The sequence below is a fragment of the Oncorhynchus nerka genome, linkage group LG6 (genome assembly GCF_034236695.1).
Source record: "Oncorhynchus nerka isolate Pitt River linkage group LG6, Oner_Uvic_2.0, whole genome shotgun sequence".
In the NCBI taxonomy this organism is placed as follows: domain Eukaryota; kingdom Metazoa; phylum Chordata; class Actinopteri; order Salmoniformes; family Salmonidae; genus Oncorhynchus; species Oncorhynchus nerka.
Window position 1 is genome coordinate 67,805,017 of NC_088401.1, and position 15,086 is coordinate 67,820,102.

Here is a 15,086-nt window from a genome sequence, read left to right on the forward strand (position 1 = left end):
GCTAGTCAGGTGGGCGGGTGCGGGCAGCAATCGGTTGAAGAGCATGCATTTAGTTTTACTAGCATTTAAGAGCAGTTGGAGGCCATGGAATAAGTGTTGTATGGCATTGAAGCTCGTCTGGAGGTTTGTTAACACCGTGTCCAAAGAAGGGCCACAAGTATACAGAATGGTGTCGTCTGTATAAAGGTGGATCAGAGAATCACCAGCAGTAAGAGTGACATCATTGATATATACAGAGAAAAGAGTCGGCCCGAGAATTGAACCCTGTGGCACCCCCATAGAGACTGCCAGAGGTCTGGACAACAGGCTCTCCAATTTGACACAGTGAAGTCCATCTGAGAAGTAGTTGGTGAACCAGGCGAGGCAGTCATTTGAGAAACCAAGAGTGTTGAGTCTGCCGATTAGAATAAGGTGATTGACAGAGTTGAAAGCCTTGGCCAGGTCGATGAAGACGGCTGCACAGTACTGTCTTTCATTGATGGCGGTTATGATATCGCTTAGTACCTTGAGAGTGGCTGAGATGCACCCGTGACCAGCTCGGAAACCTGATTGCACAGCGGTGATGGTACAGTGGGATTCGAAATGGTCAGTGATGTGTTTGTTAACTTGGCTTTCAAAGACTTTGGAAAGAACTCTATGCTAGAGGATTGTGGGTAATTGTAATTCATGTGTTCATGTATCTTAATTTACCGTTATACCTACCAGGATGTTGTTCGGGGGTTATCAATGTTGTCGGAGTAGAGGACCTTGAGGTCCAGGATTGACCCTGGACAACACCCTGTCATTCTCTGCAAACACCCGCTCCTGCAGGTTTATGCGCTACAACATCTGTTGAGTACGACTCTACCTCACACAGTAAGCGGTGCAGGTCCTAATCCAGGCACTTGTCATCTGCAACTCAGTGATGGCTGGGCTCCCACTTGTGATATCAAACCCCTGGTGGTTTTTCAGAATGCTGCAGCCCACCTGGTGTTCAACCTTCCCAAGTTCTGCTATGTCACCCTGCTCCTCCGCACACTAACACTCACACCTGACCCCCCCCATACTAGCACAGACATTGCTGATAGCTTCTTTACTGAGGAAAACCTTTACTTACTATGACTGAGATATGTGGTTGTCCCACTTAGTGTATTTATCTTAAGATGGCTAACGGTACGTCGCTCTGGATAAGAGCATCTGCTATATTATTAAAATGTAAAATGTCTAGCATCTCAGCTGAAGAATGCGCAATTGAGTTTACAGATTTGGGTTGGTATGTACAGTACCAGTCAAAAGATGGATACACCTACTCATTCAAGGGTTTTTCCTTATTTGTACTGTTTTCTACATTGTAGAATAATAGTGAATACATCAAAACTATGAAATAACACATATGGAATCATGTAATAACCAAAAAAAGTGTTAAACAAATCAAAATATATTTTGTTTTGAGATTCTTCAAGTAGCCACCCTTTGCCTTGATGACAACTTTGTACGCTGTTGGCATTCTCTCAACCAGCATCATGAAGTCGTCACCTGGAATGCATTTCAATTAACGGGTGTGCCTTGTTAAATGTTCATTTGTGGAATTTCTTTCCTTCTTAATGCGTTTGAGCCAATCAATCAAGGTAGGGGTGTTAGCCCTATTTGGTAAAAGACCAAGTCCATATTATGGCAAGAACAGCTCAAATAAGCAAAGAGAAACGACAGTCCATCATTACTTTAAGACACAAAGGTAAGCCAATGCGGAAAATTAAAAACTTTGAAAGTTTCTTCAAGTGCAATCACATAAACCATCAAGCACTATAATGAAACTGACTCTCATGAGGAACACCACAGGAAAGGAAGACCCAGAGTTACCTCTGCTACTGAGGATAAGTTCATTCAAGTTATCAGCCTCAGAAATTGCAGCCCAAATAAATGTTTCACAGAGTTCAATAATAGACACATCTCAACATCAACTGTTCAGAGGAGACTGCGTGAATCAGGCCTTCATGGTCAAATTCCTGCAAAGAAACCACTACCAGACACAAATAATAAGAAGAGACTTGCTTGGGCCAAGAAACACACGCATAGGACATTAGACCAGAAGAAATCTGTCCTTCTATCTGATGAGTCCAAAATTTTGATTTTTGTTTCCAACAGCTGTGTCTTCATGAGACACAGAGTAGGTGAACGGATAATCTCCGCATGTGTGGTTCCCAATGTGAAATATGGCGGAGGTGTGATGGTGTTTTGCTGGTCAACACCAGCATGGCTACCACAGAATTCTGCAGCGATACGTCAACCCAACTGGGACATTTGTTTTTCAACAGGACAATGACCCAATACACCTCCAGGCTGTGTAAGGTCTATTTGACCAAGATGGAGAGTGATAGAACGCTGCATCAGATGACCTGGCCTCCACAATCACCCGACCTCAACCCAATTGAGATGGTTTGGGATGATTTGAACCGCAGAGGGAAAGAAAAGCAGCCAACAAGTGCTCAGCATATGTGGGAATTCCTTCAAAACTGTTGGAAAAGCATCCGAAGTGAAGCTGGTTGAAAAAATGCCAAGTGTGCAAAGCTGTCATCAAGGCAAAGGCTGGCTACTTTGAACATTTTTAAATATATATACAGTTGAAGTCAGAAGTTTACATACACCTTAACCAAATACATTTAAACTCAGTTTTACACAATTCCTGACATTTAATCTGAGTAAAAATTCCCTGTTTTAGGTCAGTTAGGATCACCACTATTTTCAGAATGTGAAATGTCAGAATAATAGTAGAGAGAAGGATTTATTTCATATTTGATTTCTTTCATCACATTCCCAGTGTGTCAGAAGTTTACATACACTCAATTAGTATTTGGTAGCATTGCCTTTAAATTGTTTAACTTGGGTTAAACGTTTTGTGTAGCCTTCCACAAGCTTCCCACAATAAGTTGGGACGATTTTTGGCCCATTCCTCCTGACAGAGCTGATATAACTGGTTTGTAGGCCTCCTTGCTCGCACATGATTTTCAGTTCTGCCCACACATTTTCTATAGGATTGAGGTCAGGGCTTTGTGATGGCCACTCCAATACCTTGACTTTGTTGTCCTTAAGCCATTTTGCCACAACTTTGGAAGTATGCTTGGGGGTCATTGTTCATTTGGAAGACCCATTTGCGACCAAGCTTTAACTTCCTGACTGATGTCTTGAGATTTTGCTTCAATATAGGCACATAATGTTCCTGCCTCATGATGCCATCTATTTTGTGAAGTACACCAGTCCCTCCTGCAGCAAAGCACCCCCACAACATGATGCTGCCACCCCCGTGCTTCAGGGTTGGGATGGTGTTCTTTGGCTTGCAAGCCTCCCCTTTTTCCTCCAAACATAACGATGGTTATTATGGCCAAACAGTTCTATTTTTGTTTCGTTAGACCAGAGGACATTTCTCCAAAAAGTACAATCTTTGTCCCCATGTGCAGTTGCAAACCGTAGTCTGGCTTTTTTTATAGCGGTTTTGGAGCCGTGGCTTCTTCCTTGCTGAGCGGCCTTTCAGGTTATGTCGATATAGGATTCATTTTTACTGTAGATATAGATACTTTTTGTGCCTGTTTCCTCCAGCATATTCACAAGGTATTTTGCTGGGATTGATTTTCTGGGATTGATTTGCACTTTTCGCACCAAAGTATGTTCATCTCTAGGAGACAGAACGTGTCTCCCATTCCTGAGCGGTATGACGGCTGCTTGGTCCCATGGTGTTTATACTTGCGTACTATTGGTTGTACAGATGAACGTGGTACCGTCAGGCGTTCATGAATTGCTCCCAAGGATGAAACAGACTTGTGGAGGTCTATAATCTTTTTCTGAGGTCTTGGCTGATTTCTTTTGATTTTCCTATGATGTCAAGCAAAGAGGCACGGAGTTAACGTAGGCCTTGAAATACATCCACAGATACACCTCTAATTGATTCAAATTATGTCAATTAGCCTTTCAGAAGCTTGTAAAGCCATGACATCATTTTCTGAAATTTTCCAAGCGGTTTAAAGGCACAGTCAACTTAGTGTATGTAAACTTCTGACCCACTGGAATTGTGATACAGTGAATTATAAGTGGAATAACCTCTCTGTAAACAATTGTTGGAAAAATGACTTGTGTCATGCACAAAGTAGATGTCCTAACCGACTTGCCAAAACTATAGTTTGTTAAACAACAAATTTGTGGAGTGGTTGAATATTGAGTTTTAATGACTCCAACCTAATGTATGTGAACTTCCGACTACAACTGTATTCTGATTTGTTTAACAATGTTTGGTTACTACATGATTCCATGTGTTATTTCATAGGTTTGATGTCTTCACTTTTATTTTACAATGTAGAAAATAGTGAAAATAAAGAAAAACCCTTGAATGTGTCACGCCTGCTCCCGCTCATCCCCCTGCATTACGCACTCCTGCAACCATAATTTAAGCACATACCTTTCCTCGTCACTCGCATCAGCGATATTGGAATCACCTGGACTCACTCAATCACCTGTTATTACCTCCCCTATATTTGTCAGTTCCCCAGGTCTGTTCCCCACTGCTTCATTAATTGTAATTAGTCTGTGCTACCCGTGTGCTGATGCTGGTCCTGTCTTGTTCCATATTAAATGTTTGACTCCCCGTACCTGCTTCGCCACTCCAGCATCATCCTTGTGACAGAATGACTAAGTGTGTCCAAACTTTTGACTGGTACTGTATGTCAAATCACAACACCGGGACCTACACAATGCAGTTTGACTACTTTTCTAGTGTAATCTCCTTACAGGAGTCAATGTTCAACATATAGATATGTGAAGTTATGCTATCAACTCTAATAAAATATGAAATATAATAAAATATTACTAATTTGTGTCAACATACTCCTGCAACAGTGGGTTACAGCCTCCCATCACCTACAGTATCATATAAACTACTATAGACATCCATATGGCTCTCTTAGAAAATACTTGACAAAGTTTTACATGAAAGATGGAATGTGAACTCCATGACTAACCTCGCTTTGTACTTTTTTGCGCAGAATCCTTGCCTGTTCTTTGATGTCCTGCTCCTGGCTTCTGGATGTTGCCTGGATTAAGGCATGGTACATGCAATTCTGGCCCTCTGACATCACCCTGGTCTCACATCCATCTGGTTGAACAATGGTAAAATGGCCACTGTACGCAGTTTGGACACCTTGGATTCGGTCTTGTATGTGAGATAACAGACCCATCTCACTAAAATAACAAATCAAACACAATCATGATTGTTAAGTTCAAAGATAAAATTCAAACATAGCAATTTGAAGAGTAATGCAGTTAGGATAAATATGCTCCTGATCTTATGCTCTGTCAATTTAGTGGTATTGAACATTAATATTTGTATTTTTGATATCCTTAAAGTTCAATGAGGGACGTGGCACAGAAACTCAGAGCTGAATACAGAGGCACGTACCTTTTAGCTGTCTCTGGCTCCATGGTCAGTTTGAGTGTGATGTATCCTGCTGAGCAGTCAGTGCCTGGGTAGGATTGCTCATCGAGTGGTTTCCCATGTTTATCCACTACCTTGACCCTGATGCCTTGGCCCTGGAGTAGGTCACTCTTTGTAAGGACATATATGTCCAGCTCTGAAGCAGGGCGGTCAATATCGCTGATGTTATCGATGTAATGATGGAGGTCCGACTGTTCAATCTCACATGTAGACTCCCCTGCATGCTTACTGGCTGATTTCATGTCATGCCTCTGCTTCTGCTCTACGAAATAGTTTTCCGTTTTGTACCTGCCAAGCATGTTGCTAGTGGTATTGCCAATGGCGTTCGTGACTTTATTGATCTTTTCCTTAAAAATTTGTGTTATCAAGGAGTTCATGTGTCTGGCACAGGACTCAATAAATTCCTGGGAGACATTCTCTGAGATGCCCTCGAGGAGCTCATTCTTCAGGCGTCCCACATCAAGGAGTCTGTGTCTGCCATCCTGGTCATACCCCTTTGGCAGTTGCACATGAATTTCTTTTATCAACTTGGAAGAGAATCTGTCATTGATACATTTTTCTGTAGGGATAGAGTTCAACATTTGGACTAGCACTGTACTGAACTTTGCTATGCAGAGGCTTGCAGAGATAGCAGTTTGGACTTTTCCAGGCACTCCTGCGTTGTCCATAAGGTCTGACGCTTTGCTACTCACCTGAGCGAGTCTGTCAATGATCTCATGCACTGTGCTACAATCTGTCATTAGATCAGAAATAATTTTTTCTGTCACTGATTTTACTAAATCTTTAATACTTTTTTCACACTCCCTGTCTATCTTGAACTCAGCAGCTGGTTTCTGTAAAGCTGATTTTGGAACTCCAGAACATACAAGCTCTGTGAGAGTGTGACTCAATGCATCATTCTCTTTAACTACAGAGGTGATTGAATCCTTGAAAGCCTTGTTCAAAATCTCCTTCAGTACAGCTTGAAGCCCTGCATCAATGAAGTAATGCAATGTGTGGGTAACTATCTGCTTAGCCATTTCCTGTCCTGCATACTTGGTTGCATGTTTGAAAGTCTGTTTGACTACAGTTTTCGTGCCCAGCTTCTTCACTGTACCTAGGGACAGAGAGGAGGCTGCTGTGACACTGCCTTTGAAAGACATGAATGCATGTTTCCCTGATTTAATGACACCTTTTGCAACAGATGACAGGGTTTTTGTACCTGTTAGCAAGCCTTTTGTGGCTTTATATACAGACTGGACAGCTCTCTTGATGGTGCCAAATCCAGCAGTGAGCAAAGATATCCCAATACCGATGCTTTTGGAGATGGCCCACGATGCCCAACTGAAACTGCCAGTTATCATGCCATCACACCCACTGATCATGTCAGACACTCCCTCTGAGATCAAGGCAAGACCAAACTGGGAGGCGGAGCCATAGGACAGAGCACAAACAAGAACTCCAGCCAGAACCTGACATGCACCCAGTAAAAAACACACAAGAGCATCAATGTTGAACCTTGGCTTCTCTTTTACTTCGAACACCATGCCAAGGCCGTACTCATACAGGGCCATGAGTTCAGTTGTGGTGACATAGTCTGTCCCGTCTGAGAGTGCATACACTGAGGAATCCTCTGTTATGGCGCTACTTTTACTGTTCTTTAGCTCTGCAAGTTTTTTCAGTGTACTGTTAATGTATCCCAGCCAAGCTTGGAAAATATTCATCCTAGATTGCATCTGACTTTGGAAATTGCAGACACCATCATGATGTGGCTCAAAGTTGCCCCTCATTGCCATCTGACATGCATTCAAAGTGTTTGTTGTTTCAGAGATATAGATACCTAGTGTGTCTTTTGCTTCCTGCAGTAAGTTACTAGCCTCTGTTTTATAGTCACTCTCTGCCAGGTTAATTGTGATGTAAGCTTGGTTGTATAGCGCCACTGCTCTGTAAAAGGGGTCACATTTTGCAGCTTTCTGCCAGGAAGATTTTGCATCATAGTCCCACTTGGTTTTATCACGGCAGTGCAGGTTGGTTCTAACAACAGCCTGCTTCAGATGATCATAGAAATTTTGGCTTTGTCCTTTCAACATCATGTTCCTTGTGTTTGTCAATTGTTGAAGTAAGTCTGCTTCCAAGTCAGAGATATCATCATCCTTCTCGATATGGGTTTCATGAAGGGTCAACCACAATGCCCAGGATTCTTTCAGAGCATTGAGTGCTGGCTGGTAATCAAGCTTATCGCCTTGACGTCTGAAACTATGTTCCTCCACCTTCATTGTCAACAGGTTCTCTCTCTCTTTTTCTGAGTAGTTGCTGTCAAAATTGTCAAGAAATTGGCAAACTGTTGAAAATAATTTTTCCTTCCTTTCAATTTCCTGCAGCTCATTTGTCTCCATACCAGTGATGCGTTGGATTTCATGATCCTCTCTTAGCTGCCTCATGATCTCCACAGGCTGGCCCTGGTACGCTGGTGCCAGTTGGTCACAATGGAGTATCATTTGTACCATGCCGGAATTTCCTTTTCTGGCTGTGCGTCCAAACACCTGTTTCTCCACTCTGCGATTGTCAGGAAAGTGCGTGAGAAGGACAAAGAGTCCGCCGCATTGATTCACTTTCTGCTCCAATCTAATGTCTGTGCCACGTCCTCCCAGATTGGTGGCGATAATGATGCTTCCCCCACTGAATGTGGTTTGCTCAATGTTGTCTCTCTCACTGATCGTGTACATGGTGATTGGATGTCGTTGATTTGCTCTTCGGTTGGCCATTGCCACCTGTAATTCATTTGCTGTCTTAACATCCTCACAAACCACCAAGACGACCTGGTTCCTGTTGGCAGCTTTCAATGCACTTTCACAGACTACCTCTATCCATTTTAAGTCATCACCGCTTACCTGAAGAGCGGGGAGTTCAACTACCTTATTGTGCCTGTGAGAAGGTATCGTGTAGCTGTCTGATTTGTAATGCCTTTTCAAGAAGTGTTTGTCTGCATTTCCACCTAATGTTCCAGAAACACCAAATATGCCACTCCCTTTAAGGTATCTTTTAAAGTAATGGATATTTGACATATAATTTGTAACATTGGATAGCGATGATATGGCCAACTGGTGCTTCATCTCTAGAAACTGTTGAAGGCCGTCACTCCAGCGTTTGTTCTTTTCCAGTACTCCACTGGCCTGGTAGTCCACTGGGATGATGGCATGGTAGAAATGTTTGTCAGACTCACTGACAGTGCTTGGATTAGCGTCAGAAGACATGCCAATCATGTACTCTCTGCCTTGTTTCATTGCAATAGCTTTTAAGGCATTTCCCACAAAGACTGGCATCCGATTCTCAATGTACTTCTTAAGGAAGAAGGGGATCACAATATAGTTATCGGTTTCCTCTGAGTTTGGCTGACATTGGTCAGAATATATGATTTTAGATTGTATCTCAAGAACAACTGCATCAATTAGTGATTTTTCAGACATTATTTCACTAGCTCGTCCATTGTTGAGGAGAAGCATTTTGATTTTCATGTCACTGTCCCTTTTTTTCTCTCCAATTGATGTGGCTTTATTATTTGTTAATGTGTAACAGTCGATGAAAACAGTTTGATCTAATGCCGTCTCAAGAATACTGAGCAGATCATATTGTTGTTCCACTCCAATTTTAGTCATGAACGCCTCAATAGCTTTCCAATTCTCATCTTGAAAATCATCAGCTTTACCATCTCTTTGTGCCTCACTTTCACTCTGCATCAATGTATCAATGTCTTCCTGTGTGTAAAATCCAAACTGCAACCCTGTTTGCAGAATATCAAATTCAGAAAAGTGTTCAGATCTGTCTGAGCCCATAACAGCCATCTTTGCAGCCTTGTGAAAATGCTGTATCCCAGTTATCCACTCAGTCTCCCCCGTTTCTTCCATTCGAATAGGCCGACACACAGATATCATACACCAAATGCTAGCAAGGACTTGCTCAACGTGCCTAAGGCCGCTGGCTTCATGAGACAGGAAGGTCACCTGCACTCCACTGTCCAAGGTCATGTAATCTACTTCATCCACAATCACTAAGTCAAACTTCCTCTCCCCACGAGTGGTGTTTTTCTCAAATTCCTGCCTCAAAGTGTCTGCTGCAAAGTCACTTACAGTTCCATACACAATCTGTCTTTTGTAAGCGTCCTGTAGTATTTTGTCACAGCTTTTAAGGCTGCTCTCCTTCATCAATGGTGGAGGCACAACGGAGGATGTGATATCAAACATGTCAAAAAGTTTTCTCCACTCCTCTTCGTCCCGTCGTGCAAGGATTGGAGAACTGGTCACAATGTCGACTGTGGCCCCTCTGATGGCCTGGATTGCTGCAAACATAGCTAGAATGCAAGACTTTCCTTCTCCTGTGCCAATTTCTAAGAGGCATCCTTTATCTGATGTTGCCTTTGGTAGAAGGAGCATGAGTAATGATGCCAGCTGGGTGAGTCTGGGAAAATATCCCTTGATTTGCTCTCCACTTTGAGTGGAAACGGCTGAGCAGTCTTTAACAGCAATACACATTGTAATAAGAACTTCCTTGAGGATAGTGTTGTCTGCCTCAGCAAAATTCAACAATTTAATTTTGTTCTTGAAGTCTTTGATCATTTCCATTTTTTCTCTCTTGCTCAGTTTCTTCTGTGTGTCTACCATGGGATCTTTTGAAAGCTTCTCTTCTATATGTCCTAAGACAGTCTCCATTATAGAGAGTAACTTTTCGGGGTAATTTGCATCCCGCATCTCACTCAAAATGGTGTCAATATCTTTGTCAGTTTCTTCTTCTGCATAACCTTGCAGAGTCTTATTGGGATCATTACTTCTAAGGGCAGAGAGTGTGGAGAGAAGATCCAGCCTGTAGGTCTGCACTGTATGAAGGATTGCATCTGTTTTCTTCTGGTCCATGGAAGCAACCCCACGAAGAAAGAGCAGGATTTCTACAGGTGTCCAGATGTTACTGAAGAGAATTTGACTAAGGAGCTCCCTGCTGTTCTGAGACACATCTGAAAATGTGTCAAAAAAAGCCAAAAGAAGTTTACCTGCCAGAGTGGAATTTGAACCATTCAGATGCTCAAGAAGACTAAGGTGGAAGTTATACCTCTTGGCACACTCAAGTTGGTGGACATGCCCATTGACGGCATCCGGGTTGCCTGCCAGCGTTACCTCTGTCACGGCCTTAAGGATACAGAACCTTTCAGTTAGAGAGAGATCTTCATACATGATGGCATTCTCTAAGGTAAAAAGAGGCCAAAGGGAGAGGTGCTTCTCTCTAAAGTATTGGACTGTCAGCTCAGTCTGGAGGTTTCTCATCCTGTCTTCAAATGTGACATCTTGCAGGCTTTCATTTTCACTGATCTGGTAATCCAACAAGAGTTCCTCAAACTTCTGTTCAATTTCTCTCTGCTAGAATTGAAGGTTTCAAATTTTTACTTCAACAATGTAGGTAACACAATGTATGAAACATATGTATATAAATACTATGGTAACACTTTACAATAAGGGTGCATTAATTAAAATGAATACATGCCATAGTTAAAACAAGACAACAGTAAACATGTCATCATCCACGAATGATGCAGTGACAATTATTCAAACTTGTGTGGATTCATTTCCCTCACTGGAAATCTAAACTTGATAGCTCACAATGGACGAGATGTTAGAGAATGGACTCTACAGCTTGATGGAGAGACATTGATGTAAAACAGGATTTATTTTAATGGGCAGACGATGGACCGTTATACTGAAAGTAGTCTGGCTAGACTATACCGATACTAACATAATGGTCAATGACTAAAATATAGAATACCACAGTATGAGTCACTATACCCATAAAACCTAGCGGTTAAACAGCGTTTTTCCCACTACATTCTTCCCATAGGGGATTTTAGAAACATGTAAAATAAGGGCTGTGTTTTGTGTAGGCTTACCCCGTTTTGATAACCGTGTAAATCTTTCTAAGAAAAACGATTGGAACCTTTACCTTGTTTGACCGTTAGGCTTTATGGGTATTATGACGCCTCCACTGTTGGGCTCTATTGACATCGATACACTTTTGAGTAGGCGGAGCTTATAGATCCTTATGAGAAAAATGTCTCATAAGAAACTAGCTCCCTGGTACACAGAAAATACCCGAGCTCTGAAGCAAGCTTCCAGAAAATTGGAACGGAAATGGCGCCACACCAAACTGGAAGTCTTCCGACTAGCTTGGAAGGACGGTACCGTGCAGTACCGAAGAGCCCTTACTGCTGCTCGATCATCCTATTTTTCTAACTTAATTGAGGAAAATAAGAACAATCCGAAATTCCTTTTTGATACTGTCGCAAAGCTAACTAAAAAGCAGCATTCCCCAAGAGAGGATGACTTTCACTTTAGCAGTGATAAATTCATGAACTTCTTTGAGGAAAAGATTATGATTATTAGAAAGCAAATTACGGACTCCTCTTTAAACCTGCGTATTCCTCCAAACCTCAGTTGTCCTGAGTCTGCACAACTCTGCCAGGACCTAGGATCAAGAGAGACGCTCAAGTCTTTTAGTACTATATCTCTTGACACAATGATGAAAATAATCATGGCCTCTAAACCTTCAAGCTGCATACTGGACCCTATTCCAACTAAACTACTGAAAGAGCTGCTTCCTGTGCTTGGCCCTCCTATGTTGAACATAATAAACGGCTCTCTATCCACTGGATGTGTACCAAACTCACTAAAAGTGGCAGTAATAAAGCCTCTCTTGAAAAAGCCAAACCTTGACCCAGAAAATATAAAAACTATCGGCCTATATCGAATCTTCCATTCCTCTCCAAAAATTTTGGAGAAGGCTGTTGCGCAGCAACTCACTGCCTTCCTGAAGACAAACAATGTATACGAAATGCTTCAGTCTGGTTTTAGACCCCATCATAGCACTGAGACGGCACTTGTGAAGGTGGTAAATGACATTTTAATGGCAACGGACCGAGGCTCTGCATCTGTCCTCGTGCTCCTAGACCTTAGTGCTGCTTTTGATACCATCGATCACCACATTCTTTTGGAGAGATTGGAAACCCAAATTGGTCTACACGGACATGTTCTGGCCTGGTTTAGATCTTATCTGTCGGAAAGATATCAGTTTGTCTCTGTGAATGGTTTGTCCTCTGACAAATCAACTGTAAATTTCGGTGTTCCTCAAGGTTCTGTTTTAGGACCACTATTGTTTTCACTATATATTTTACCTCTTGGGGATGTTATTCGAAAACATAATGTAAACTTTCACTGCTATGCGGATGACACACAGCTGTACATTTCAATGAAACATGGTGAAGCCCCAAAATTGCCCTCGCTAGAAGCATGTGTTTCAGACATAAGGAAGTGGATGGCTGCAAACTTTCTACTATTAAACTCGGACAAAACAGAGATGCTTGTTCTAGGTCCCAAGAAACAAAGAGATCTTCTGTTGAATCTGAAAATTAATCTTAATGGTTGTACAGTCGTCTCAAATAAAACTGTGAAGGACCTCGGCGTTACTCTGGACCCTGATCTCTCTTTTGAAGAACATATCAAGACCATTTCGAGGACAGCTTTTTTCCATCTACGTAACATTGCAAAAATCAGAAACTTTCTGTCCAAAAATGATGCAGAAAAATTAATCCATGCTTTTGTCACTTCTAGGTTAGACTACTGCAATGCTCTATTTTCCGGCTACCCGGATAAAGCACTAAATAAACTTCAGTTAGTGCTGAATACGGCTGCTAGAATCCTGACTAGAACCAAAAAATTTGATCATATTACTCCAGTGCTAGCCTCTCTACACTGGCTTCCTGTCAAAGCAAGGGCTGATTTCAAGGTTTTACTGCTAACCTACAAAGCATTACATGGGCTTGCTCCTACCTATCTCTCTGATTTGGTCCTGCCGTACATACCTACACGTACGCTACGGTCACAAGACGCAGGCCTCCTAATTGTCCCTAGAATTTCTAAGCAAACAGCTGGAGGCAGGGCTTTCTCCTATAGAGCTCCATTTTTATGGAACGGTCTGCCTACCCATGTCAGAGACGCAAACTCGGTCTCAACCTTTAAGTCTTTACTGAAGGCTCATCTCTTCAGTGGGTCATATGATTGAGTGTAGTCTGGCCCAGGAGTGGGAAGGTGAACGGAAAGGCTCTGGAGCAACGAACCGCCCTTGCTGTCTCTGCCTGGCCGATTCCCCTCTTTCCACTGGGATTCTCTGCCTCTACCCTGTTACGGGGGCTGAGTCACTGGCTTACTGGGGCTCTCTCATGCCGTCCCTGGGGGTGCGTCACCTGGGTGGGTTGATTCACTGTTGTGGTCGGCCTGTCTGGGTTGGCGCCCCCCTTGGGTTGAGCTGTGGCGGAGATCTTTGTGGGCTATACTCGGCCTTGTCTCAGGATGGTAAGTTGGTGGTTGAAGATATCCCTCTAGTGGTGTGGGGCTGTGCTTTGGCAAAGTGGGTGGGGTTATATCCTTCCTGTTTGGCCCTGTCCGGGGTGTCCTCGGATGGGGCCACAGTGTCTCCTGACCCCTCCTGTCTCAGCCTCCAGTATTTATGCTGCATTAGTTTATGTGTCGGGGGCTAGGGTCAGTTTGTTATATCTGGAGTACTTCTCCTGTCCTATTCGGTGTCCTGTGTGAATCTAAGTGTGCGTTCTCTAATTCTCTCCTTCTCTCTTTCTTTCTCTCTCTCGGAGGACCTGAGCCCTAGGACCATGCCCCAGGACTACCTGACATGATGACTCCTTGCTGTCCCCAGTCCACCTGGCCATGCTGCTGCTCCAGTTTCAACTGGCCTGGGCCCTAGGACCATGTCCCAGGACTACCTGACATGATGACTCCTTGCTGTCCCCAGTCCACCTGGCCATGCTGCTGCTCCAGTTTCAACTGTTCTGCCTTACTATTATTCAACCATGCTGGTCATTTATGAACATTTGAACATCTTGGCCACGTTCTGTTATAATCTCCACCCGGCACAGCCAGAAGAGGACTGGCCACCCCACATATGCTCTCTCTAATTCTCTCTTTCTTTCTCTCTCTCGGAGGACCTGAGCCCTAGGACCGTGCCCCAGGACTACCTGACATGATGACTCCTTGCTGTCCCCAGTCCACCTGACTGTGCTGCTGCTCCAGTTTCAACTGTTCTGCCTTATTATTATTCGACCATGCTGGTCATTTATGAACATTTGAACATCTTGGTCATGTTCTGTTATAATCTCTACCCGGCACAGCCAGAAGAGGACTGGCCACCCCACATAGCCTGGTTCCTCTCTAGGTTTCTTCCTAGGTTTTGGCCTTTCTAGGGAGTTTTTCCTAGCCACCGTGCTTTTACACCTGCATTGTTTGCTGTTTGGGGTTTTAGGCTGGGTTTCTGTACAGCACTTTGAGATATCAGCTGATGTACGAAGGGCTATATAAATAAATTTGATTTGATTTGATTTGATTTGATGAGACACTTGTTTCTCATGGGGAAATGCATATACTGGATATACAATGTCATGATTGTAGCTCAAAAGGGAGATCTGCTTGTTCAAAGTTTGGTAGGGAACACAGTCTAATTTGTGGAAAATGTAATGGGCTGAGATTATAGGTCCTTATGGAAAACGTGTTGCTCATAAGGAGATGCACACAGTATATGTACCAAATGTCAGGACTGTAGCTGA

At 43.0% G+C, this 15,086-nt stretch overlaps 1 protein-coding gene across 4 annotated transcripts in view; it reads right to left on the minus strand.

The window, feature by feature from the left end:
• Positions 1-15,086, minus strand: part of LOC115130877 (uncharacterized) — a 47,137-nt gene that overhangs the window by 10,265 nt on the left and 21,786 nt on the right. For 3 of the 4 annotated variants that reach the window (XM_029662431.2, XM_029662430.2, XM_029662432.2), the window contains 2 exons: positions 5,423-10,842; positions 4,986-5,205 (listed from right to left, as the gene is read on the minus strand). In XM_029662431.2, the coding sequence (XP_029518291.2) occupies positions 4,986-5,205; positions 5,423-10,842 (5,640 nt within the window). The remainder of the gene's footprint in view (positions 1-4,985; positions 5,206-5,422; positions 10,843-15,086) is intronic. The other variant, XM_065019820.1, reaches the window with a different exon arrangement.